Here is a 25,129-nt window from a genome sequence, read left to right as displayed (position 1 = left end):
CAACACAAGAAGGACAGGAGTGGGCTGGGGGGGCTGTGACCGAATGCACCATCGTCTTCACAGCGCATAATCTACATAATGAGCCAGATTCAGCAACAATAATCCCATCCAGTTCAGCCAGGAATTTTGGAAAAACTTTTGATGCCCAGTTGACCTTCAAAGGCCACATTGCTACACTTGCACAATCAAGCAGATTTGCACTGTACAACATCAGGAAGGCCCTTCCTCACTGAACATGCAACCCAACTTCTTGTCCAGGCCCTTGTCATTTCTAGGTTGGACTATTGCATTGCCCTTCTGGCTAGATTTCCAATATGTGCAATTAAAAGGATTCAGAACATGGCATCACTGTTTATCTCTCTGCACTGGCTTCCCGTTGCAGCTCACATCAAGTTTAAGACATTGGTGCTAGCCTACAGGACAGCTACGTGCTCCGCACCTTCCTACCTCCACTCTCTCTTATGACTTAACATGCCCTCCAGGAGCCTGCGGTCGGTAAGTGAGCGACGTCTTGTAATACCATCACAGAGAGGCACAAAAACGTTTTCGTTCACTGTTCCTTGCTGGAATGATCTTCCCAACCCTATCCGGACAGCCGAATCCCTGACAATGACAAGCAGCTTAACACACACACAAAAAATCATCTATGCTCTGACTATTTATTAATCCTTCGTTTGTACTATCCTTTGCGATGGCTAAAACTTTTTCTTTTTTAATGTTGTCTAGTCCTTGATCAATAAGGAAGAGGTGGTTATAAGGAATACAAATATCTTTTTTTAATTTTAATCCCTAGAAGAGAAAAGAGAAAGAAATTGTAACAAAAACTTGTAAACCATTAAAAGATTTATACTTTGTTTTATTTGTGACAGTATGTTTACGTCTTACAACTTTTTGTACCAAAGTTGGAACTCTAAATCAGTTTGTACAATAAAAGTTGTCATTTTCATCACGACTGAACAAAAATCAAGATTTATCATATGAATTTGATCTGAGATGCAATTGTGTTTTTCTTTCAGAAATCAAGAGCTAAAACATGGAGAGATAAACTGGGAAAAATCAAACAATTTAAAAGGAAAAACAATATGACATTCAGAGGCAGCCTACAAAAGATAAAATGAAACATCAGGCTGAACTATTAATCAATCCTTCCACCACTGATTTGTACTTTTTATAATTTAGGATTCCATATATATATATATATATATATATATAAAATGTATGAATATTTACTAATTATAATAACATTAGTATAAGGTTTTCTTATAGTCCAATACTAAAAGAAGTACTACACATGATCATGACAAAAACACAGATGCCTTCACTTGTACTTTATATGCTCACTTGACTACTCAACATTTAAGCATGAAAAGCACAAGCCCATCACCTTAATTAAAAGCAAACATATTTTATAAAACGCCAGGGATAAGTTTTTATACACATTGCAAAATATTCTCTTTTTTATATAAATTGATACATACACATTTTACCAACAATTCTTAATTGCATATTCATTTGCCCTAAGTGAAGCCAATATGAGATGTTTCTGAGTAGATATTTGAAAGAAAATGAAAAGCTGAAATATTCTACTTGCATAAGTAACTCATATTAATATTCAATCTAGACTCCTTTTGCTGTAATACAAACTTTAATATGTGCTTGGAACATACAAATCAAATTATCATTCAATGCCTTTGGCCTTTAACTCATCTTTCACTCTCTTCAGGTAGTCAGGGTCTGGATAAGAAAAACTGTGGACAGAGAGAAAAAAAAAAGTTCAAATATACTGCTGTTTTCACATGACACGCAAATAAATATGTAATGTTTGATACATTACATGATAAAAAAAATTGAAAGCAGAGTTTACATGAGCTCATACCTTCCACCGGATTTACCGGTCTTATGATGAATATCATTCCAGGTGACCATATTATCTGCACCTGTAGTTGTAGATTTCCCAACAGTAAAGATCAGTTTCTGTTTAAAAGCCCTCTGCAGCAGTGAGAGCACTTCATTCCCTTCACGATTGTCTGGTAAGTACGCTTGACGAGTTGTCCCATAAAAAGGCTTTCCAGGGTTTGGATGCTTCTTCTAAAAAGGATTTTAGATGTATTACTGTACCATAACATTAAACAAAACTATGTAAATATACAAAAGGATCTACAAGGAGGTCACATATAACAGAGAAACTGAAAAAAAAAAGCCAGTTGTGAGAAGTGTAGAAGCTATTTATACTTTATAATGTGTGTTTTTATTTTTTTTTGTACAGTTTGTGTGCTTCCTCTACATCAGGGGTGTCCAAACCTGGTCCTGCAGAGTTCAGCTCCAACTCCAATTAAACACACCTGAACCAGCTAATCAAGGTATTACTAGGTTTAAAATACACTTCCAGGCAGGTGTGTTGAGGCAAGTTGGAGCTAAACTCTGCAGGACAGTGGCCCTCCAGGACAGAGTTTGGATGCCTCTGGCCTAGAGGAATGATTTATTGGAAACACAAGGTCTGCAGATCTTCTGCCAAGTACTTTCATTTTGTATATTGTAATTTATTTTATTATTTTATTTAATTTATTTATAATTCAGTTTTACATGTTCTTACCGTTTGAACACCACCGGGTATGTCATAGTAGATTTCAATAGTGCCACAATCTCGATATCCAGGGAGACTCGATCTGCTCTTTGTTACATTCATTGTTCCATTTGGTTGGTTCCCCTCCAATATCCCAAAGACTTCCTTACACACAGGACAGATGGATCCCAGACTCTCCACTGACAAGCGAATACATTCCTGACAGAATTCATGCCCACATTTCAGTTTTTTTTTGTCGGTGAAGCTGTCCATACAAATAGCACACGTCTCCTCTTCAGCATGAGCATCTTTACTGTCATTTCTAGAATTTTCTTTTAGATCAATGAAACCCTTATCAGCTTCACTCCACCCTTTAAAATTCAATCCCTCATCCCGTACTGATCCTCCCACTGCTCCTTGTCCATAATCAGGCGTCTGATTCCATTGGATTCCTCTTGCATGAGGAACGTCCTCCGAGTAACCGATCGATTTCTTCTGCTTGTCATCAAACACTCTTTTCTGAAGCATCTTCTCAATTTCAGCAATGGCAGGACCGAGATGTTCTGGCAGTCCAACGAGCCTCCAGCGACTGAACACATCTTCTGCAACAACACAATGATGCTCCTGCTGAAGCTTCTCTACTGCTGATGCCACAAGAGTTGCGTCTGTAGGGTTTTTGAGTTCACAGGTGACAGCGGCTGATGCAAGTTTCTGGTAGAGCTGAGTTAAAGCTCTGATGGCGTGACTTTCAAGATTAATATGTTGAACTCCTTTGGATCGAGCTTGAATCTTAATGGTTAAAATTCTCTGCTGTTTTTCTTCATTAAATGACACTCCATACTTTGTTTCAAGCTGAGATAATTGTTCCTTATAGGAAAGTTTCATCAGATCCCAATGAACCTTGTCCATCTCAAGATGAGTTGGAAGGTCCTTTGTGTCCATGTTAAATGAAGACCTGCTTTGTGGAGAAAAGTTGTTGTCTTTATTCATTTTACTTGATTTGTCAATGAATTGGCTTTCCACTCTTGTTCCTTCAACCTCTCTTTTAATCATGTCTGTAAGATTCTTCGGTCCAAAGAACAGGCAGTTACTGGCAGACATGGTGAACATCATCTTTGTCTTCTCTGACTGGATGTGATGAAGGGCCTGCTTCACAATCTCTGAATCCATGTGATTATGATTAATGGCAGCAAGACTAAAACTATCCACACATCCCTGAACAAGTTTCTGAAAGTCATCAGAGGCTTTAGACACAGAATCAGGGCTTGGGCTCTCGGTGGGTGTGATTGAGACTGACACTTCTGCGGAAAAAGAGACTCCATGCTGTTTCTCAATTTGCTCCAACTCCTTTCTGTAAGCGTGATGCATGTACCAGAACTGATAGAGGGGGACGGGGAGTCCACTGTTAGTTGCAGCAACTTCATTGACGCTGTTTTTGTCTCCTGATGGTACAGCACTGTTCACCTAAAAACATGTAATGGGATGTTATTTAATCTACCCTCAGAAACATTTAAAATAACTGAATTAAAATGCCAAACTACATGTCATAATTGAGTTCTCTCCAGGAGAGGATCTCCCGGGGTGACAGAAAGAGCATTGCCACCCCTGCATTTGGTATCCCAATGTATAATATATATATAAAGGTAAGACCTGGGACACACTAGACAATTTTCAAATCTTAATAGATTTTAAAACTGTGGGAGACCACAGACATAAGGGCAGTTTCAACAGATTTTTAGCATTATAATCCTCTGAATGCACACACTAGAAGATTCGTCTGAGATCAAACTCAGGATCGGATTCGTCTTGAGAAGAAAAACAAATAGAGGACAATTAACGTCATCAGCTGGTTCTCCTGTGAGTTTTGTCTTATGGGAAAGAAAAACAAAGGAGAAAAAATAATATGGGTGATATTCTTTTTCAATACTCCACTTTCATGTCATGTTTAATGGCTTCCAAGTTATTATATCAGAGGCAGCCCGATCAAGAGTCGGATATTGTTGTTTTTGATATTTACGATTTGGGATTGTGAGGGCTCCGACGCGATCGGGAGCAGTACAATAATCGTAATGACACCACACAATTGAGGATTTTTTGGACAAAAAGTCTTTTGCAACAAGCATTGAGTTGGGCCATGCCCCCTGATCGCTTTAGGGTGCAAATTGGGCTCAAAATCTTCAAGTGTCTGGCCAGCCTCAGCAGTATAAGTTAATTAATTCAACAACATATACATAAACCTTTACTCATATGGAAGCTGTAATTCTGGTAAAACGCCATAGAACTTGCACTGTCTTTAAAGGGATACTCCACTTTTTTTGGAAATAGGCTCATTTTACAACTCCCCCAGAGTTAAACAGTTGAGTTTTACCGTTTTCGAATCCATTCGGTACCACTTTTAGCATAGCTTAGCATAGATCATTGAATCGGACAAGACCATTAGCATCTCTCTCAATAAAATGACCAAAGAGTTTCAATATTTTTCCTATTTAAAACTTGACTCTTCTGTAGTTACATTGTGTACTAAGACTATATTACCAGATGCCACTGCCAAGCGAAAAAATTCTGACTCTGCAGCAAGAGCAGAGTACCTTGATAGGAGAAGAGTGAAATATTATTACAGTTTAAAATATCTGTTTTCTATGTGAATATATAGTAAACTGTAATTTATTCCTATGATCAAAGCTGAATTTTCAGCATCGTTACTCCAGTCTTCAGTGTCACATGATCCTTCAGAAATAATTCTAATATGTAACCCTAGACCACAAAACCATTTAATGGGTCAATGTCACATGGGTAAATTTTTTTGAAATTGAGATTTATACATCATATGAAAGCTGAATAAATAAGCTTTCTATTGATGCATGATTTGTTAAGATAGAACAATATTTGGCCGATACAACTGAAAATCTGGAATCTGAGGGTGCTACAAAATCGAAACATTGAGAAAATCGCCTTTAAAGTTGTCCATTTATGTTTGTGATATTGCTATATTCACTCTCAAAAATAAATGTTTATAAATTTATAGTAGGACATTTACAAAATATAAAACATGATGTTTATTTAATATCCTAATGATTTTTGGAATAGAAGAAAAATCGATAATTTTGACCCATACAATGTATTGTTGGCTATTGCCACAAATACCCTGTGCGACTTGTGACTGGTTTTGTGATCCAGGGTCACTAATGATTTGCTGCTCAAGAAACATTTCTGATTATTATCAATGTTCATATTTTTGTGGAAACTGATACATTTTATATGTCAGGATTATTTGATGAATAGAAAGTTCAAAAGAACAGCATTTATTTGAAATAGAATCTTTCGTAACATTATAGCCTGCGCCTGAATGTGACACTGAATGTGTCTTTGATTAATAAAAGTATTAATTACTTAAAAAAAACTATTGACCCCAAATGTTACCTGTACTCAATACTTTTATGAAATAATTTATATCTATAAAATTATTATTTGTTAGAAAGAAATTCTAAGTCAAGTTAAATTAAATGGTGCACTTGTGTTTGTGATGTGATTTTTATATTAAAAAAAATGTTTCTAAAATGTTTATGTTTAGGAATATTCTGTGAAATTTGTATAAAATCTGGTTTAAATCTATTTTTTTGTATAAAATGCATTGTTCATTGATCTCTTTAAATAGATTTTTAACTATATAAGGTCTTTGTGTCATTTGGAGCGACCACTTATCATGTGGTGCGACCAATAAAAGCAATCACTGTATTAAATTTAAAATAAAATATCTTATTTCTGTGGCTGAAATATGAATCACTGATACAGTATGCTTTAGTAAATTATATTTTTAAAACATTTCTATCAGTTTTATGTAATTTACAGGAAAAATAAGTCTTAACTAGATTTAAGAAGGCAACTCAGAAAGTATAGAACAAAAAATAAGAAATGCAAATACTTGGTTTCTAAACACTTTAATTACTAAGAACTTGTAAAAAAATGTTTAAGCATGTTAAGGAAATTAATTAATTTTAAGATAAATCACGGTCGCACCACATGACATTTTTTAAGGCTACGGACAATTCATCTAGATGAAAACACTAAAATCACTTAAATTAAATTTTTTAAATGAATTTAGGTGTACACAGCATCCTTAATGTTTGAACAACTGCAACAGTTATTCTTTTTTTTGTATTTTAAAATTGGCCTGTTGAAAATCCTTATACGTCATTGACCCATCTAGCAGCAATGAATTTAGAAGTGACCAAACACATCAACGTTTTCCCTATTTAAAAAGAGTTACACGAGTAGTTATACGACCAAGTATGGTGACACAAAATAAAACGTGGCGCTTTTCTAAGCGGGTTAAAAAGGATAACTATAACGTATGGCGTAATAGCACTTTTGGAAGTACTTCGACTGGCGCAGTAAAAAGTCACGCCTGATCGTGACTTTTTACTGCACCAGTCGAAGTACTTCCAAAAGTGCTATTACGCCATACATTATAGTTATCCTTTTTAACCCGCACCTGCACTGTCGACAATACTGTTTAAAAGTAGACATTTCAAGCTTTCTATATATTTCTCAGATCTGTGAGGCAAGTAGCCTACCTTACGCTGAGTTGAAGTTCATTTATGAGACAAGAGTCCAGTTCACTCGCCGGCGCCTCCGTGTCATGATTATCTATTTTCTACTATATTTAGTTTTTATTTAATAAATTATTTTATTTAATATATTTATTATTTATTAAATCCAGGCAATTGGTTGATGAAACATTGATTAAAATTAAGATACAATTAATAAAAAACTAAATTCACTTTAAAGACAGGCTTTGTGCTTTCTGTTTGAGGTCTCTGTGATTTTTTTAAAGTCGCTTTCAGAGCAGTCATGTCCGTAATGGAGAACTGTCACGCCCGTAACATTGTTTTTTTTTCACATAAATGCAAACACGAAAAATAAAATAAAAATAATATTTTATGTTCTGTGGAGGCCGACCCTTCTTCATCCGGTGGATATATATATTTTGGTTTGCGCAGTGTAATTCATAGAATTACTAAAAAATATTTTGCCACCTAAAAGTTAAAAGATTTTTTGTGTCACGTCACGTGTATTTCCCTCATATTAAATATAAAACGCATGTGTAGACTGATATTTTTCTAATGTCTTGACTCCTTTATTAAGGGAGTATGGATACATTAACAGACGTTTCAATATATTGGTATTAAATGCATTTTCTGATAATTTATATTTCAAGTTTTGACTGCAAATGTCACGTCAATAACGCTGGAATTGCCCAATTTTAACGAATTTATCCTCAACTAGTTTTTTGGTGTAGGTCTACGCATTTTATTATGTTTTATTATGTAATTTAAAGATGTGGTAGCCCTACATCTTACACATCACACTCCACTGTTATGGTGGAAATTTCAGTATATTTACTCACTAACATTATTGTGGAAACAAAATATGGTGGTATCGCGCTACAGCGCACATTCTATCAGCTGCAGTTCTGGCGCCTCAGTCCTGTAAAACTCGACGTACATTCACGTCACACATTAATGCAGCGGTAGAGTTACACTCACAGGACACTGTGCACTTATTCGCAATCACAAAAGTTCATTATTTGCTCGTGCTTTAAAGCTTTGCCGGGTAAATATTTCATTGGCGTTCTGTTCTGACATGATGCACTTTTTCTGAGCGCGTACTGAAGTGCGCACGCTAGGGGTGGGCGGTACACCGGTGTCATAGTCATCACCGGTGTGACATTGCGCCACGACATGGATTTTCTAATACCGTCAATACCGTAATAAATCAATTATGTTCCTTGAACGGCTGCATTTACATTAGGGCTGTAGTCAACCAAAGAAATGCTTAGTCGACCAAAGTCCTGTCCTGCACAACGATTAGTCGACTAAAAAAAATTAAAATAAAAAATAAAAATAAAAAAAAGACGCGATGTTTTGCATTTTGATTGAACATTTATTAAACAATTGTCAGAGCATTTATAAAACAATAACGAAAAAACGTTTTTGTTTTTGTTTTATTGACACCTGGGATCCCCCGCGAAACGGTTCTCATTCGCGCTTGAATAAGGCCGGCGACACACTGGCTGCTGGCGTGAGAGTCTCAGCTGCGTTGGGTGTCTGTTTTTATTTCGGCTCCCATGTTAAAAGGTTGGAGTTTGCACACTGCCTGCGTGAGACACGCGTCTCAGGCGCGGCTCGAGCCACGCGGAAAACGCGTGCATGCTAGAAATAGAACCGACGCCTGAGTGTTCCTGCAACAAGAGTGTTCTCTGGCTAGAGCGCAGAACAGCGGAGTTTGTATGAACCGAAGTGCATGCCTGAGCTTGTATTGCTGCTGTTGCTTTGACATTGTGGAAAATAGAATAAACAAAATGTATTAGACATTTTACCCGTTATTATCAATCTAAATTAATCTCGTTTTTAATTTAGGCAAACTTAATTTCGTTTTTTCTTTATTTAAATTTCGTTTTTCTTTATTTAAATTTTGTTTTTTCTTTATTTAAATTTCGTTTTTCTTTATTTAAATTCCGTTTTTCTTTATTTAAATTTCATTTTTTCTGTATTTAAATTTCGTTTTTTTCTTTATTTAAATTTCGTTTTTCTTTATTTAAATTTCGTTTTTTCTTTATTTAAATTTCGTTTTTCTTTAGGCCTATTTAAATTTCGTTTTTCTTTATTTAAATTTCGTTTTTCTTTATTTAAATTTTATTTTTTCTGTATTTAAATTTCGTTTTTTTCTTTATTTAAATTTCGTTTTTCTTTATTTAAATTTCGTTTTTCTTTATTTAAATCTACCCTTTACTGTGTCAGTAATTTGTTAGTCAGAAAAATATTAGACTACCTTAAAAGTATTGCTTAATTAACAGACTGTGTGCGTTTTATATCACTAGTGCAGTGTCCGTTCTTGGAGAATATAGCCGCCCTGCTCGCGTGAGGTGCGCCGCTTCCCGCTCGCGCTGTTCTGTAGTTTACTATTAATTCTGAACGTGTCGCGTCTCGCGTGTCTGTCTATATTGCACCAAATGCGACACTGCACTCCCTTGTGAAGTCGATTGGATGAACGGTTCTCGAAATAATCAAAATGCAAACGGACAGACAGACACATAGAGATTACTACCTATATTCCTTACTGAGCACGAAGCAGCAGTGCAGCCAGCCACAGGTGCGGTTCCCGAGTGTTCTACGTGGTGCGCTAAACTGTGGCGCTGTTACAAAATAGCCTAAATTAAAGCATTTAAAGTTGTGGATAAAACATAGGCTAATTATATTTAGAATACAGTAATATATAACTGCTTATAAAGGAATAAATATCAAGGAGTAAATCAATGAAAATTTCTTTATTGGTGAAAAAAAAAAGTTATACCGTGATATTATACCGTCACCGTTCAAAAGATGAAAAATACCATGATATTAATTTTAGGTCATATCGCCCACCCCTAGCGCACGCACTGTCAAACAGCGCTGAACTGGATTTTTGTTGGGTCAGACCCATCTGATATAGATGGGGGGCTGATACCGCGAGAGCAACATGGAGCTACATGTAAAAGATATGCAGCAAACAAGCCACTTTGAAATGTTGCTGTTTTCATGAATATAAAAGTTGGGTGACCCTCCCCCTAGACTAAAAAAAGTTTGATGACCCTCCCCTCAACAATGAATAAAAAGACATGACCCTCCGCTATTTTCCTCCGGTGGTCCTTTCCATAAATACCGAACGGTCCCTAATATCATTAAATGTGAAGGGGGGCCCTAAAATATTTTCTTGGGAAAAAAGGGGTCTCAGACAAAAAAAGGTTGGGAACCACTGCTCTAGTCTAGAACATACACATAACGTGACAATGAGAAGGTTGTGCCCTTTGCCATAATTCTAGATTAAAGTAAGCATGATACCTGTGGTGACGAAAATCTGTTCTTGTCCAGCATGGAGGAGTTTTGTTGTCCAGTCACAGAATGTGTTTTATCTTGACAAATCCATGCAGTTACTTCCTTTTTAAGGGTGTTGTTTGAATGTTTAAAGGGCAAAGATATATACTTGAGCTTTTTTAGAACTTCCAGAGCTACAGAGAAAAATAAGAGTACATTTAATGCACAGTCTTAAAAACAATAAATAAAATAAAGAACAACTCTTAACAAAACTAGTGAAGACAAAGATAACAAAGATCACTCAACTTAAATTTACACAACAATATAAATGATTTGTGATTATTTGAGCTTTTACCTTACATCATTTTACAAACTGTATATATGTTGTGTAAATGTGTGTAATTATGAACTGCAATGTATATTTGAACTCTATTAAATGCAAATAAATGTATTAATACGCAACATTTACAGATACAAAACGAACATTTTTCTATGTTTGGATAGTTGCTAAAATGTACAATATGAACATATTGACAATATTTAAACGTAAACATTTTATTACATATTTACTTCTCTACTTATCCGTCGGTCTCACACATCCACCATGTTTGAAGTTTTTTTTAACACTTTTTATTCAAATTTGTAACTATAATCGAATCCTCGTCCAACGTGCAATTGGTTGTGGGCGATATTAGCGGTTAAGAGTTTGCATGGATACACACTTCGGATTCTAACTGGAAAAAGTAGACCATCCGGGTATCTTTGGAATACTTATTTCAACATACTATGATTTGGGACACACTAATTCTAATTTTGAATACTATTTAGGACGGATAGTATGCGAATTGGGACGCAGCAATGTCTTATTATTGACATTCCATCTTATTATTGGGAGATACGAGGGTCTGTGGCTCTACCATTGGAGGAGGAGTAACTGCTCATGTGTGACTTGATAACCAATCACATCACAGCCTTGACGTCACTGAATTGTTGCGCGACAGTCAATCACTTGTTTGCGGATACCATAGAAATGAATGAGAAATGCCATAAACTGCATCATACCTGTTGTGCAATAGTCCGTGGCTTCTCTTATAAAACATAATTTTTTTCGGTTCATTTATAACAAGTGCGGGATTTGACGGTCGCTGCAGAGAATAGAGGTGACGATAGCCTAATAAAGTCTTTTTTTTTGTGTGTATTTTATTGTTCTATTGTCAGTCACGGCAATGGACTATACTGAGAAAATGCCTTTTGTGTCCCACGACAAACAAAAATAAATATTACATGATAAATAATGGTTAAACGATTATTGCTGAAATGTTAATCATTTTAAGTTTTTAATGTGTAGTCTTGTTTAACATTATCTAATCCTTTGAAACGAGTTATTGCAGCAGAAATCACTTCATATTAAGTAACTGCGTTAAATAAATGCGACTGAAAATATAATGTCATTGATAACAACTAAATTGAATAAAATCCAAATATGAATGCCACAATTTGAATATTCATAAATAAGGATTTGTACACGTTGGTACATCTGTAAAGGTGTTTATACGTAAATAATTTGTTTCAGTGCTGTCAATACGTCAATATTGAATAAATACACACGAGTACTCATGAGATAATGTTAGACGGGATCAGACTAAACGCCCGTCACACCAAGAAAAATAACAATAATGATAACTATATAGCCATAAAGTTTTAAAAATCGCTTTAACTTTAAGAAAATAGCAGATTCCACACCACAACTAGAACGATAACCACACAGAAGAAAGATATTGTTGGAATCACTTTCAGAGCGATAAAAACATTGACAACGAATCAAAGTCTATCTGACTTTAAAGCAGTTGTGTTCACAGGATGGAACTGAAGCGCATGCTTAGAATAAACATTACATTCTCATCCTTTGGTGTGGATGCTAATATACTTATTATTATTGTAAATGTTATAGTCATCGCTTTTGGTATGAAACGGGCCTTGACAGTTGTTGTCATTTGTAACTTTAAAAAAAAAAGCATTTTACCTAATACATTACTTATTATTTCTGGATGTAATCTGTAATTGCTTGTATTTAAGATGCTAGCATCCATGAGATTTAAAATGAAAAGGTATTAAAGTGAGTTATCATAAATCATAATATCACCTGCTGATGGCTTTATCTGCACCACTGCACAGGACGGATCATCCGTGAGTTTAAGGCTGATGACATCAGGTGTTCCTTCCATTTTGAGCAACCAGCTCTGAAGAGCTTTCTCTAATGTTGCTCTCCATTTATCTGGAAATGGTTCTCTCCAGTCCACTTTGATCATACATTTAGCAACATCCAGTGGTGCTGACGGCTGTGATTCATTACCAACTTTACAATTGTCCTGTTATAGGGAAAATAGTTATGAATGCAGAGTCATATTTCTATGTAAAAAGAAACTCAAGAAGTGTTTATAAACTATTTTATGTGAAAGAATAGTAAATGCCGACCATAAACTACACCATAGCATTAGTACTTATTGTTTTCATATTTTATATTGTTTTTATCATAAGAGCATTTAATTTTGTAGTTTTTAACTGGACAGCTGGCTGCAATAATAAATAAAGTACATTTAAATCAGACAGTGTAGTCCATGATAACTGAATAATTAATGCCTATAAACTCTCCTCTTCAGTCAGTACCTCTTCTGGCTGAAGGTCTAAACTGTGTGTTCGATCCATTGAGCTGATCCTGCTCGGTTTCTTCATGTCACTCAGAGTTGTTCTGGAGTTTAGACCTTCAGCTCCTGCTGTATGTGAACCCTAAAATTCAGAGAAAATCTCCATGAAACACTGTGTTAAAAATAACTGAAATGGTAACACTTCACAATAAGGTTTCAATAGTTAACACTAGTTAACTACTTTAGTTAAGATGAACTAAGAATGAACAATACTTCTACAGCATTTATTAATCTTAGTTTATGTTAATTTAGACATTTAATAATACATTATTAAAATCAAATGTTGTATTTGTTAACATTAGTTAATGCACTGTGAAATAACATGAACAAACAATGAACAGCTGGATTTTTATGGATTAATATTAACAACAACGATTAATACTGTAGCAAATGTATTGCTCATAGTTAGTTCATATTAGTTTATACATTAACATTAATAAATGAAACCTTATTTTAAAGTGTTACCATTTAATACCATACTTAAAATAGTAAGTAAAATATATCAAATCAATATGTGTGGAACAGAGGTTTTTGTTTTGGCATCAACAAAAAGTTTTAGTTGTAATTGATTCTTCTTTTTTCAGTGTTATTTATTAGCTTTTGTCAGATGTTTCCAAAGTGTCTTATATTGTATTCCAGATAGATTTTACATTTTACAAACATTTTACCAGTTCTTGCATTTTCTGTGAATCAAACCAATGACCAAACCATGTGCCATAACATGTGATTGTCATATCTGTGACCGAGCTGTTCAAATCCCTCTTACCACAATAACCCATTTATTCCTATGGGGCAAAATGATTGGGTGTGTTTTAGAAGAAACACGAGTCTAAAAATCTTATAAACAAAAAATATTTCTATTTCTCCAACCAAGCAAAAAGAAGCATTTGAAATTACACTAAACTATAACTCTACATTATAAAATATGGGTTAGAGGTGATAAACTATATTTCAGATGAGAAAGTTTGTGAAATTATCATTAGGAAACTGACCATCTCTGCTTGATGAAAGGAGGGTCTGATGAATTAAAAAGATGCTCCATGTTTTAATATCAATACAATCAATAATAGTAATTTGTTCTTATTGACTGCAACAAAATAACAACCATTCTCAATATATCATGAATGTTTTTTTCTATTTAATGGGACTCATTGGTCAATTTCTGTCCTTTAGTCAGTACCTCATTTCGCTGTGAGTCTGAACTGTGTTTTCGATCCGCTGTGTTCCTCGAGTTTACAGGCTCCATGTCATTCGGAGGTGGTCCAGAGTCTTGATCTCCAGCGCTGGCTGTATATGAGTCCTAATTCAGGAAAAAAACACCATTCCATTTTTCTTTAAATAATACATTTTAAAATTAAAATGCAATTTATACATTTTAAATCAGTAGGTCTGGATAAGATATTTTTTAATAAAATTCACATTGCTCATTCGCTACTTTGGATGGAATCAAATACCAAGTTTTGTTTGTTTACACGTTTTTTTATTGAGCTTTAGATTTATGCATTTGACAGACACTCTCATCCAGACCAACTTCTGCATTAAAGACACAATATTAAAGATTTTGAATTATTAAAAGATCCAAAAACCACTAGGACTAGTGATGGGCGCTTTCGAAACACTGTTTCATAAAGTTTAGAAACCTTTACGAATCGTTTGTTTAGAATCAGTGGTTCGGTTCGGAGGTTCTATCACACACACTGCCAAAGTCACGTGATTTCAGTAAATAAAACAATGCTTCGTCATTACTGTTTCGAAAAATCAATGTTTCACTGCTGGGATCTATCGAGCTATGTGTCTGAAGGTCTGAAGACCTTGTTCCCTCGCTGTGACTTTACAGACAGTGTTTGAGCACGAAGACACCTCACGAAACCATGATGAGGCATGCGGAACGGTTTAATGATCTGCAGCAAAACATAGAGAGAGCTTTGGTGATAACTAAGCGAATATTAAATTACTACAATAGTAATTTCTCGCTAGAAATGACATCAGAAGTGAAAAACGTTGGTTAAAAACGTACATTTACACACAAACTGACCAGCAACCGCAACTTTCAGACACCATCTTTACTGTTTAGCTCACCTCAACTGTCACAGAATATAAAGCATCTATGCTGCCTTCAAACATGCTGAAACTAGCTGCTAGCATTGTATTTGAACGTTCCTACTTAACGCTTTCCCACCTTGAAATGCATCATCCTCTGAAGCACACTATCACTTTCAGATGCAGAACAAGAATCATGCGGATTCAGTGAGATCGCCCCCGAGCGGCCAACCACTGAACAAGCGTCTATGCTCATTACCTGATCAGTTTTATACATGTTGACGTTTTATTTTTTTCCAACTGCTTACACAAAGGCCCGCCCACAGAAATGACTGGGCCCCTGAAAAGGTCCAGTGAATGGGCCCTCCCCAAATCTGCTATTTTCTTACGGCACCCCCCGTAAGAAAATTTTGTGCTTTTTAATGTTAAATTCATCAATCTGGTGCACTTTGAGAGTTCAAAATTAAAAACTCCAACCCATATTCAGTGTGCAAATTAAAAATTAAAACCTCTTTTAGTTACAGTGTCTGTCTACATTACACTACTACATGATAATAGTTATAATATTAATCCCATGATATAATAGCCATTTATTGTAAAACAAATGCACTGAAAAATAAAGGAAACTTTCATAATTAGTTTTGTACTAATTTCTATACTTGAAAGAGTATATTTCTATACTTCACATTAAAGATGTGATTGGGCCAGCCCAGTGACCATCAAGAAAAGAACCGGTACTATACGGTTATCTGGACCATACGATGGCCTACCCCTAACCCCGCCCCTAAACCTACCCGTCACTGGTCCGGATAACCGTATAGTTCCAAAGAACCAATGGGCCGCTGATCTACTTGTTTCATGGGCCGGTGTTTCAGAAAAAAAACTAACGCTGACTTTTTTTTAATCGCTCGCGATATTAAGTACAACAAAAAATAGCTTACTCAGACCATTTTCAGGAAAGGGGTGTTTCATTATGACACAGGCGACATTTTACTCAAGCAACATTAAATAAAATGCATTTTTTTCTCACTTTCAACAATTAATGGTGCTATTTTGGTTCAAAATAAAATATGGTAACTTTTGCTTATATTTAGGATGAACATAATTATAGCTGGACTGCATGGGCCCCCTCTAGCGGCTGGGCCCCAGAAAACGTTCCCCTTTATCCCCCCTTATGGACGGCCCTGTTTACACACATTACAATCCTTACTTGTCACACAATTTCTGAAACCTGACACTTAAACACCAAAACCACACACCAAATCTGCAAAACCATACACTAATTATAGGCCTTCGACTCAGTTTTCAATGTCATAAAACACTTCTTGCAAACCACAACACACAATTCTCTATGTTTGTGATATTCTGAATGCGGTGCTTCATTTTGCAAAAGATGTGAGGCATTTTGCAGTTTGTTTGTGCAATTCTTGGATTTGTGTGAAAAGTTTTGAAAATGTGTGTAAGCAGTTGAAAAAAACTGCATTGAAACATTTGTATAATATATGGCCGGTTTCACAGACAAGACTTAAACTTAGTCCGAGACTAAAATGCATGTTTGAGCTGTTTTAACTGAAAGCAACTTGCACTGACGTATCTTAAAAATAAATCAGTAAAGTGTTTTCTAAGGCACGTTTAAAAAGCTACTTTAATGTCCTAATTGAACCAAGGCCTAATCCTGGTTTAATCTAAGCCCTGTCTGTGAACGATATAATAATAATAAGAGGAATAATAGTAGTTAATTGTCTCTTATTGGCCTGATAGCGGAGCCATCCATAGCACAAACAAAACAAGCCCTTAAAATTGATAAAAGAACAAATTATACAGACACTTATATAGTCATTTAGCTTTTATTAAAAAAAAATAATATCGATCTAATTTACTGAGGTGTGCAACAAGTGTCTCATAGCAGCACAGAGTAACGTTATAACACAACTTTCAACACACTCAAATGTATTTTAGTATGATTGTTTGACCAAGTAAAACAGCACTGCTTTACCCCACAATTTTCACTCATCTAATAAAGTGACCCGTATGAGTAATTCAGCACTTGAGTCTATTTCATTAGAATAAGATAAAATAGTGTTAAATTATTAGCATTTCTCGGCCCTTAGACGTGATAAACTGTATATTTCAGTTGAGAAAGTTTCTGTTACTCACCTTATCATTAGACAACTGAATATCTTTGTTTGACAAAAGTAGGGTCTGCTGAAAAAAGAGGAATGTTCCATGTTTTAATATCAATACAGTCAATAATAACAACAGTAATTTGTTCTTATTTTGTTCTCTGCCACAAGACTCATTATCTCCGGGTCAATTTCTGTTCTTTAGTCAGTACCTCATTTTGCTGCGAGTCTGAACTGTGTGTTTGATCCGTTGGGATGTTTAGAGGCTTCATGTCATTTTGAGTTGGTCCTTGATCTCCAGTGGCTGTATATAAGTCCTAACATTTAGGGGGGAAAAAAACTCTTAAACACCATTTTAAAATGTTTTAAATAATACATTTTAAAATTAAAATGCAATTTAAATCTTATTTTTACTCAAATTTTTAAAGCAACTTCTGCTTTGAAAGAACACATTATATCAGGTTTGTATTCCCTGGGAATCAAATCCAGTTACTGTTTGAACTGTAAGTGTTGTCATGATACTGGAATGTCTACTTTACCTTGAAAAATATCAATATTCAATTTCTATATTACGTGGAAATGCTGCCATATAGATATTTTGGTAACACTTTATTATACAGTGTCCTTGTTACATATGTTACATGTACTTACCATAGTAATAACAGTAAATTATGCATAATTACATGCAACTAACCCTCAACCAAACCCTAATCCTACCCTAACTCTATAGTAAGTACATGTAGTTGCTTAATATCACTCAGTACTTAAATATATAATTACACTGTAACAATGACACCTCAAAATAAAGTGTAACTGATATTTTTAATCTCATGATTTTTTTGTTCCATCCATTTAATTCTGTTGTGCTGTAGCTTACACACTCGAGAGCTTTATGTGCACACGCTTTGGGTGTGAGCGCGAAACCTGAGGAAATGAGCCAAATTATGTGCATACCCACAATCCTGAAATTCAGGCCCTGCGACGGTGCGAGAGTGAGTGTTTTCAATTCCTATGGAAGTTGAGCTTCACGCTCGCGCTGTGAATTGTGGGATTGACAGTGGACCGGAGAAAGCGCTGAGGGTGGGGTTGGGCAGTTCTCAACTTTATGCAAATATCAAGCAAAAAAATGCAGACGGCAGCCAATCGCTGTGAGGTTCAGGTAGTGACGTCTGTATTAAGTGTTTATGTTGCATTGAGGCAGAGAATGTCTAATAAGGCGAGAAGTTCCACTCTCAGTACACTTCCGGCTTTTGAACTGGTTGCAGTTCCACTCTGATTCCACATGAGGGCGCTCACAGGACGAGTGCAGAATGAATGGAGGTCTATGGCACTATACCCCTCAAAATCCACTTTTCTCAGGATATAATTTTTTGTGTAGTAATTTGAATGTTGTATTCGAAAGGAGATGCAAAGAAATTACACATTGATGGGTGTTAGATTTTTTAGAGTCACTTATTTGCTTTAAAAAGTCTTTTAAAATGTCAATGACGTCATACACATCGTACGACCAGAGATACTGCTTTACGGCAATCCTTCAGTCACTTTGGTGCTTTCGCGCTCTGCACTTTCTTTTCTCTCGAGGCATCGACAACACAGCTGACACAGGTAAACACACGTGCTAGAAGATATATAAGTTATATCAGAAGTAAAACATAGTTTAAATCATTATTTTATTTATTTAAACTGCGTCAGTTTCACTAAATGGCCAACGCGCTCGCTGGCGCGGACATTTCAGAAGGCATGGATATTTGCTTCAAGTGACAGGCTTGGTGAGTGAAATTATATTTGTATTATCTTTCTGTAGATGTTGATTTTGTTTAGATTTTCTGTCTAAAAGTGAACAAAAAGACACTAATCTCCAGCTCACCATCGGTGTCGCCAAACTGCTCCATCTCCAAAACGTTCGTACGCATGGGTCAGAGTTTGCGTGCAGGTGCGCAAATTTTCCCGTCAAGTTTGTTTTTATAAATCACAACTTATGCGTCGGAAGTGGCGTACGCCTCTTTCAGGGCCTGTTTTGTGCGTACGCAACGGTTATAAATGAGGCCCCTGATCATTAGAAAACTGACCATCTCTGCTTGATGAAGGTGGGGTCTGATGAATTAACTTTTTGTGAAATTACAGGTAAAATAAATATGTCAGTAAATGAAGTCTGATGGTATAGTTTCAGTCACAGCAGCTTTCAGTGGCAAACAAACAAGGAAAGACACTCTGTCCGAACAGAAGTCCTATATCATTCAAGACCTCAAATTAAGCCCAAACATCTAAAGATGAGGGGTCAAATAATTACCCCTAATATTAAATAAAATACAGTGCATTTCATATATGATTTAGTAATCTGTTGTAGGACAGACAGGTACTGAAAATTATTCGAGTCATAAATAATAGAAAACAAAAGGAATGGAAACATCAAGCCCAACCCATTTCTAGCTGTATTTGTGATGCATTTCATGTCCTAAATGAGCAAATGCACTCCAGTATTTACCTGATGATCATGTCTCATCTTGGGAAAGTGTTGTTCACTGGATCCGGGTTGTTGAGTGACGACAGGGCCACTGATACCCTGAGAGAGTGAGAATATTACTCAGTTTGTGGGATTACAACTATACGTAAGTGATTTCTTCAATTTCTTTCTCATACAATTTACAAAAATATGTGTTAGAGGTGATAAACTGTTTATTACTCACCTGACCATTCAGAATCTGACTGTTTTGCATCCGATGAACGAGTAGGGCCTGCTGAATCAAGAACAAATGTTCCCTGTCTCCATATCAATATAATCAATAATAGCCACTGTATTTTGTTCTTATTGACAGCTACAAACTACCAACCACTAACAACCATGTCATGAATGTATTTTGCTATTTAATGGGACTCATTATCTCCAGGTCAATTTCTGTTCTTTAGTCAGTACCTCATTTCGCTGTGAGTCTGAACCGTGTGTTGGATCCGTTGAGCCTTGATCTGTATATAAGTCCTAATATTCAGGGGAAAAAACACCATTCAAAAAATATTTTAAATACTAAATGCAATTTATTTATTTAAAATCCTGTTTTTAGTAAAATTCACATTTGGTGATACTTCATTTGATACACATTTGGCTCAAGTGATACTTTGGAATCAACGAGTTTTAGCAATTATTTTGTTTGTTTAAAAGTTTTATTAATGACCTTTAGATTTATACATTACAGACACTCTCATCCAGAGCAACTTCTGCTTTAAAGGAACACGTTTGATCAGTTCTTGCATTCCCTGGGGATCAAACCCATGACTGCTACTGTTTGAACAGGGATCATGTCCTGTTTCGGAAAGGACCGTCTTGTCCACTGATGCTGGTGGGTTGTTCAGTGACTACAGGGCCGCTGATACCCTGAGTACCTCTTTTTGTGAAATTACAATGAACTTTAAATATATTGTTTGTTTTTTATTTAAAATAACTTCCATTTTCTAACTAATTTCAACATTTTTTCTCTCTCTATACATTGCTATTGTGCTTGCAGTGACTGGTACTCACCGGATCATTAGCAGCCTGACTGTCCTCCCCCATTGGATCATCACTGATTACAGGAGTACCGGTCTGCTGAATCCCCTAATATTAATATCAATAAAATCAATATTCATTCTTACTTGCCACAATCCAATAACATCCATTCTCAGTATATCTTAAATTCACCATAAAATCAAAATGGACAATTCTAGTTTTTTAATGGAATATTGCAGTATTTATTATAAATGATTTCTCTGTGCACATATGTATTGTTTTAAAATGTATGTGCCTTGTAATCTTTCCCTCTGTCTTGCAGTGACATCTCTTCTCTTCTCTGATGATGAGGACGGGGAAACCTGTCACATCTGGAAAGGCTATTCGACTGCCTTTATTTTAAGACCTAATGCATGGATCCAATATATTGACATTGATTTTCTCCCCTATAACCGACTATTTGCATTAACACTTGCTGGACTGGCATTTTGACCTCATTTTGTGTGTATTTGACAGTTCATGCACAGTGCTCGTGCAATTTGGACCTCGGTACTTCAGTAATAAGGGATAGTTCACTCAAAAATGAAAATTCTGTCATCATTTACTCGCCCTCAAGTTGTTCTAAACCTGTATGAGTTTATGGGACAAAATACTATGGAAGGACACAGACTGTGATGACACGTTTCCACATTTACCAGTATTGCAAATGCAGTAATTTTTTTCATATGTAATTTTTTTTATTTATTAATATGTATTTTTTAAATGCTATACTTTGTGTTACATTACCTCACATTAAAACAAATGAATGCTGCTGTGAGGGTGGGGAGGAAAAAGTTGTGGAAACTAATTTTACTTTGGAGCAAATGGAAATGGATTTTTTTTTTTTTTTTGCTATAGACGTTTACCCAACTATGACAACTTCCGTTTCTGAGAACCCCGGAAATGTGAAAAGCGTCCATTAATGGTCACTATGTTCCCTTACCGGAAAATACATCACATTTTCTGAAGTGTGGAGTATAAATCTCACAAGCCAACTAAAGGCAAGCTCACACTATATGACTTATGGCTGGATATTGCTATTGCTGTTTCAAACGTCTGCGCCAAAACTCGTTTGAGCTTGTAAAAAAAATAATTCGTATGACATATGTTAAAAAAATCTATTTCAGCATCAACATACATAAATAGTAAGAATCGTTCATTAACTAACATTTATAATTAAATTATGGCTGAAATATTGCAAGCATATATAAAAATCTATGTATTTTTCATAATGTGCTTTAAGCAGCATTAAAAACATCGATAATGCTCGATAACTGTTGATAAACAACAGTATGTTTTACAATTTGCGGACGTTATCATGTCACAGAAGTTATCGGTGTCCCAATAGTGAGCCAGGGACCTTACCAGTGCCCGAGTTTGTGTTCACAATATTGATTCACAATCTGGGGAGCTGACTGAGATGCACCCTAAAACTTTCTGGGTCTGGCATAGGTCAGTGAGCCTTTATTGAATTATGATTAATGATTAAATATCAGTAAAACCTATAGAGATAAAGTGAGAGAACTCTACCGACAGTCTTCATGTTCTACTGTAATCTTATCTTTTAATATAAAAGATGCATATGTAGTCCATAGCATCCAGCGTTAAACCTCTGCTAAATGGCTGTGCGGATAGAGAAAGAGAAATGTATAGTCTATAAACCCTTATGTTTTTCTTTTTCGCTTTACCCTTTACTCTCCTTAAATCTTAAAAATAAAGGTTCCAAAAGGTTTTTCTCAGTGATGCCACAAAATAACCATGTTTTGTTCCCCAAAAGAACCTCCCTGTGAACAGTTGTTAAAAGAACCATGTTTTTCTTAATGCTAAAAACATTTTAACAATCTAATGATAAAATAATCTTTTCCACTATAAAGATCATTTTGTGCAATCGAAAGGTTCTATTAATGGAACCATCAATGTCGATAAAGAACCTTTATTTTTAAAAGTGCTGTTTAATTAAAAAACAAAACAAAACTGAAAATTACCTAAATTATAAATCCCATTTGCTTTATGTGACATTGTCATATTGATATGGGTTATATCAGACCTGTGTGATTCATAAATTAATAATAAAGTTACTCACTGGTGAAGGGTCAACATCCATTGCATCTGTCTGATCCAGTGACATGACTGCGAGAGAATCTCCAAACAGCAACTGAAACCAAACTTTCGCTCTGATTAATTAATTCCCAAATTAGTGACAAATTAGTGTTACAATTACAAATTGTAAATGCTCCATATTTTTACAATTGTTATTATTGTTCAAACGTATAAGACGTATAATATTGGTGAACGTCAAAAAGAGAGGAAATTATGGCAAACATCAGACCTTTAAATTCGATGTTAAAATGTATCCAGCATTGTTGTCAAATGCACAATGTGTCAGTATCGTTGATAGCCTATATGTTGTCTTAAAGACTGAAGCGTTTAAAGAGAATCGAGTTTAGTTTCATTTTCATTTCGCGTCGCTACACACATTTTTAGACATTTCGTTACAATTTGATAGGTCTTGAAGATGAATGTACATCTTCACACATATTTGCTCGCATTAAGCTTTTTATTTATTTCGACTGCAGAAGTCAGAGGCTGTCGATGTTCGATATGACAGTAAATATGGTTATTAAATTTACAGCGCAGTTCCAGGATTTTACTCGGTCACTCGACAGTAATATCGACACATCGAGCAAATATAAGGACAGATCTGATCTTTAATCTTGTACTTACCGAAGACCGTGAGCTGTGAAGTGTGTGTGAGCTGTTGAGTGTGTGTGAGCTGTGAACTGCGCGAGTCAACCTGATCCACTGGTTCTGGACTTCAGAGAACGAAAGCGAAAGTTATTGGAGGACGTGAAGCAGCATATCATATCATATCATATGACAACAATAAATTGTTTGTTTAAAAGACGACCCTGGGAAATGTACATCTATATAATACACCTGTAGCATATTGTAAGTCATATTAAACATCCACATGCATACAGAAGAACATATAAAAACATAAGAACATTAACATAAATTATGCTGCTATTGGCCTATAGCCTACTGGTGTTATTATCATTTCTTGAAGGATGTGTCCTTGCTGATATTTCGAAAACACTCAGTCTTAGGTAACGTAACAATAGTGTTGAATTTATTTCTATTTGTTAAGACTTGACCCATGCAGGATTATGTAACTGGCTATTTTTAGTTCTTTGAGTTTCAATAACTCTCTTCCTCATTCTCTTCAGCTGCATGAGAAAATTTCCAGAAGGTAGAATTAAATTGTCTGGGTTTCATGTTGTTACAGGAGAGGCTTCCTCTCCGCTTCCTCCAGATCACCAGAGGGAGCTTTCACCAGAATATTGACTGTTGCTATTCGGACTACAAATCCCATTGGCCCTCATACCTGGGACTGATTACACACACACCTGCAATTCATCACACAAACACTATTTAAACACTCCACACACACACCACCGTTGCGAAGTCTTGATTTGCCATGGTGATTATTTCTGAGTGTTTCTACTGTGGATTGTATTCTGTGTTTGATCTTGGACTGTTTCTTGTTGTTTGACTCCTTGCCGCCTGCCCCGACCTTTGCCTGTCTTTTGGATTGTGATTGTCAGCTACCTGTCCAGACCTCTTGCCTGTCCTTTGTACTGTGAATGTTTGCTTCCTGCCTCAACCTTGCTTGTACCTGTTTTCAACTCTGAGTTAATAAAGCTGCAGATGGATTCTCAATCCAATGACTCCTCATTACACATATAGCAGAGCATGTTAATTGTATGTATGGAGTAATGCATTCTCGCAATAATTCGGTTTACAAAAAAAAAAAAAAAAAAATCTCCATACTGTACAAGTTTAATATTTACTTAAAGTCCTCCTGTCAATAATTGTATCCCTTAAAACTCATCTTTGATCACCAAAATTCTTCTTGCCTTAAAATAGCTTGAATGTAACTCGACACCCTTGCCTCATTTAGTATACACGTTTCTATGAATATGCAAATGATCCCCGCCTCCACTCACTCACTCAGCTCAGAGATCTACTGGTTGTCAGTCACACGTTGATCTGATTGGTTACAAGGTAGTTTGTGACGTCAGAAACACCAGCGATTTCAAAGCGTGTTTTTGAGACTGTCTTTGGTTCACTGCAGTTTTAAGGAGAAAATACTCAGCAATGGTGTCGACTTATGAATTTACACATGGTTTGTCTTAAAGCATATTAAAAACACCACATAGACACATAAACAACATTAAAACATGATTTTCACCACAGGGAGACTTAAGTGTCATTTGACCTTTCAATTTCATTTTTTTGTGGCATTTCATTTCTATGTTATCAAA

The 25,129-nt window shown here is 35.6% G+C and overlaps 1 protein-coding gene and 1 long non-coding RNA gene across 7 annotated transcripts; one reads left to right on the top strand and one right to left on the bottom strand.

The window, feature by feature from the left end:
• Positions 1-835: 835 nt before the first annotated feature.
• Positions 836-23,726, bottom strand: dtx3lb.2 (deltex E3 ubiquitin ligase 3L b, tandem duplicate 2). 6 transcript variants are annotated; one of them, XM_084100703.1, is made up of 15 exons: positions 23,529-23,726; positions 22,888-22,959; positions 20,799-20,873; positions 20,199-20,261; positions 19,972-20,022; positions 19,770-19,847; positions 17,497-17,601; positions 17,319-17,363; positions 14,302-14,421; positions 13,084-13,203; positions 12,560-12,785; positions 10,444-10,610; positions 2,594-4,027; positions 1,877-2,088; positions 836-1,748 (listed from the first exon to the last, which is right to left on the bottom strand). In XM_084100703.1, exons 2-15 carry the CDS (start codon positions 22,930-22,932, stop codon positions 1,679-1,681), a joined length of 2,811 nt encoding a protein of 936 aa, XP_083956829.1. In that variant the 5' UTR covers positions 22,933-22,959; positions 23,529-23,726; the 3' UTR covers positions 836-1,678. The 6 variants fall into 6 exon arrangements, with proteins under 6 accessions (XP_083956829.1, XP_083956830.1, XP_083956827.1 ...); XM_084100704.1 differs by having other exon boundaries at positions 17,319-17,366; positions 19,972-20,019; XM_084100701.1 differs by having other exon boundaries at positions 17,319-17,366; positions 23,529-23,724.
• LOC311074244 lies at positions 19,797-20,875 on the top strand. The gene is made up of 3 exons (XR_014604263.1): positions 19,797-19,893; positions 20,476-20,619; positions 20,785-20,875. It is a non-coding gene; the product is annotated as an uncharacterized lncRNA (long non-coding RNA).
• Positions 23,727-25,129: the final 1,403 nt, after the last annotated feature.

Source organism: Abramis brama (assembly GCF_963993115.1).
Source record: "Abramis brama genome assembly, chromosome: 23".
NCBI lineage: Eukaryota > Metazoa > Chordata > Actinopteri > Cypriniformes > Leuciscidae > Abramis > Abramis brama.
Note: the sequence above shows the minus strand (reverse complement) of the source record. Positions and strands in the feature narration are given on the sequence as shown.

Coding starts and splice junctions, on each gene's coding strand:
- dtx3lb.2 (XM_084100701.1), bottom strand. CDS start 22,932: ATGTCACTGGATCAGACAGATGCAATGGATGTTGACCCTTCACCA. Junction 19,848..19,971: donor GTCAGATTCTGAATGGTCAG/GTGAGTAATAAA, acceptor TCACTCTCTCAG/GGTATCAGTGGCCCTGTCGT. Junction 12,786..13,083: donor TAGACCTTCAGCCAGAAGAG/GTACTGACTGAA, acceptor TCCCTATAACAG/GACAATTGTAAAGTTGGTAA.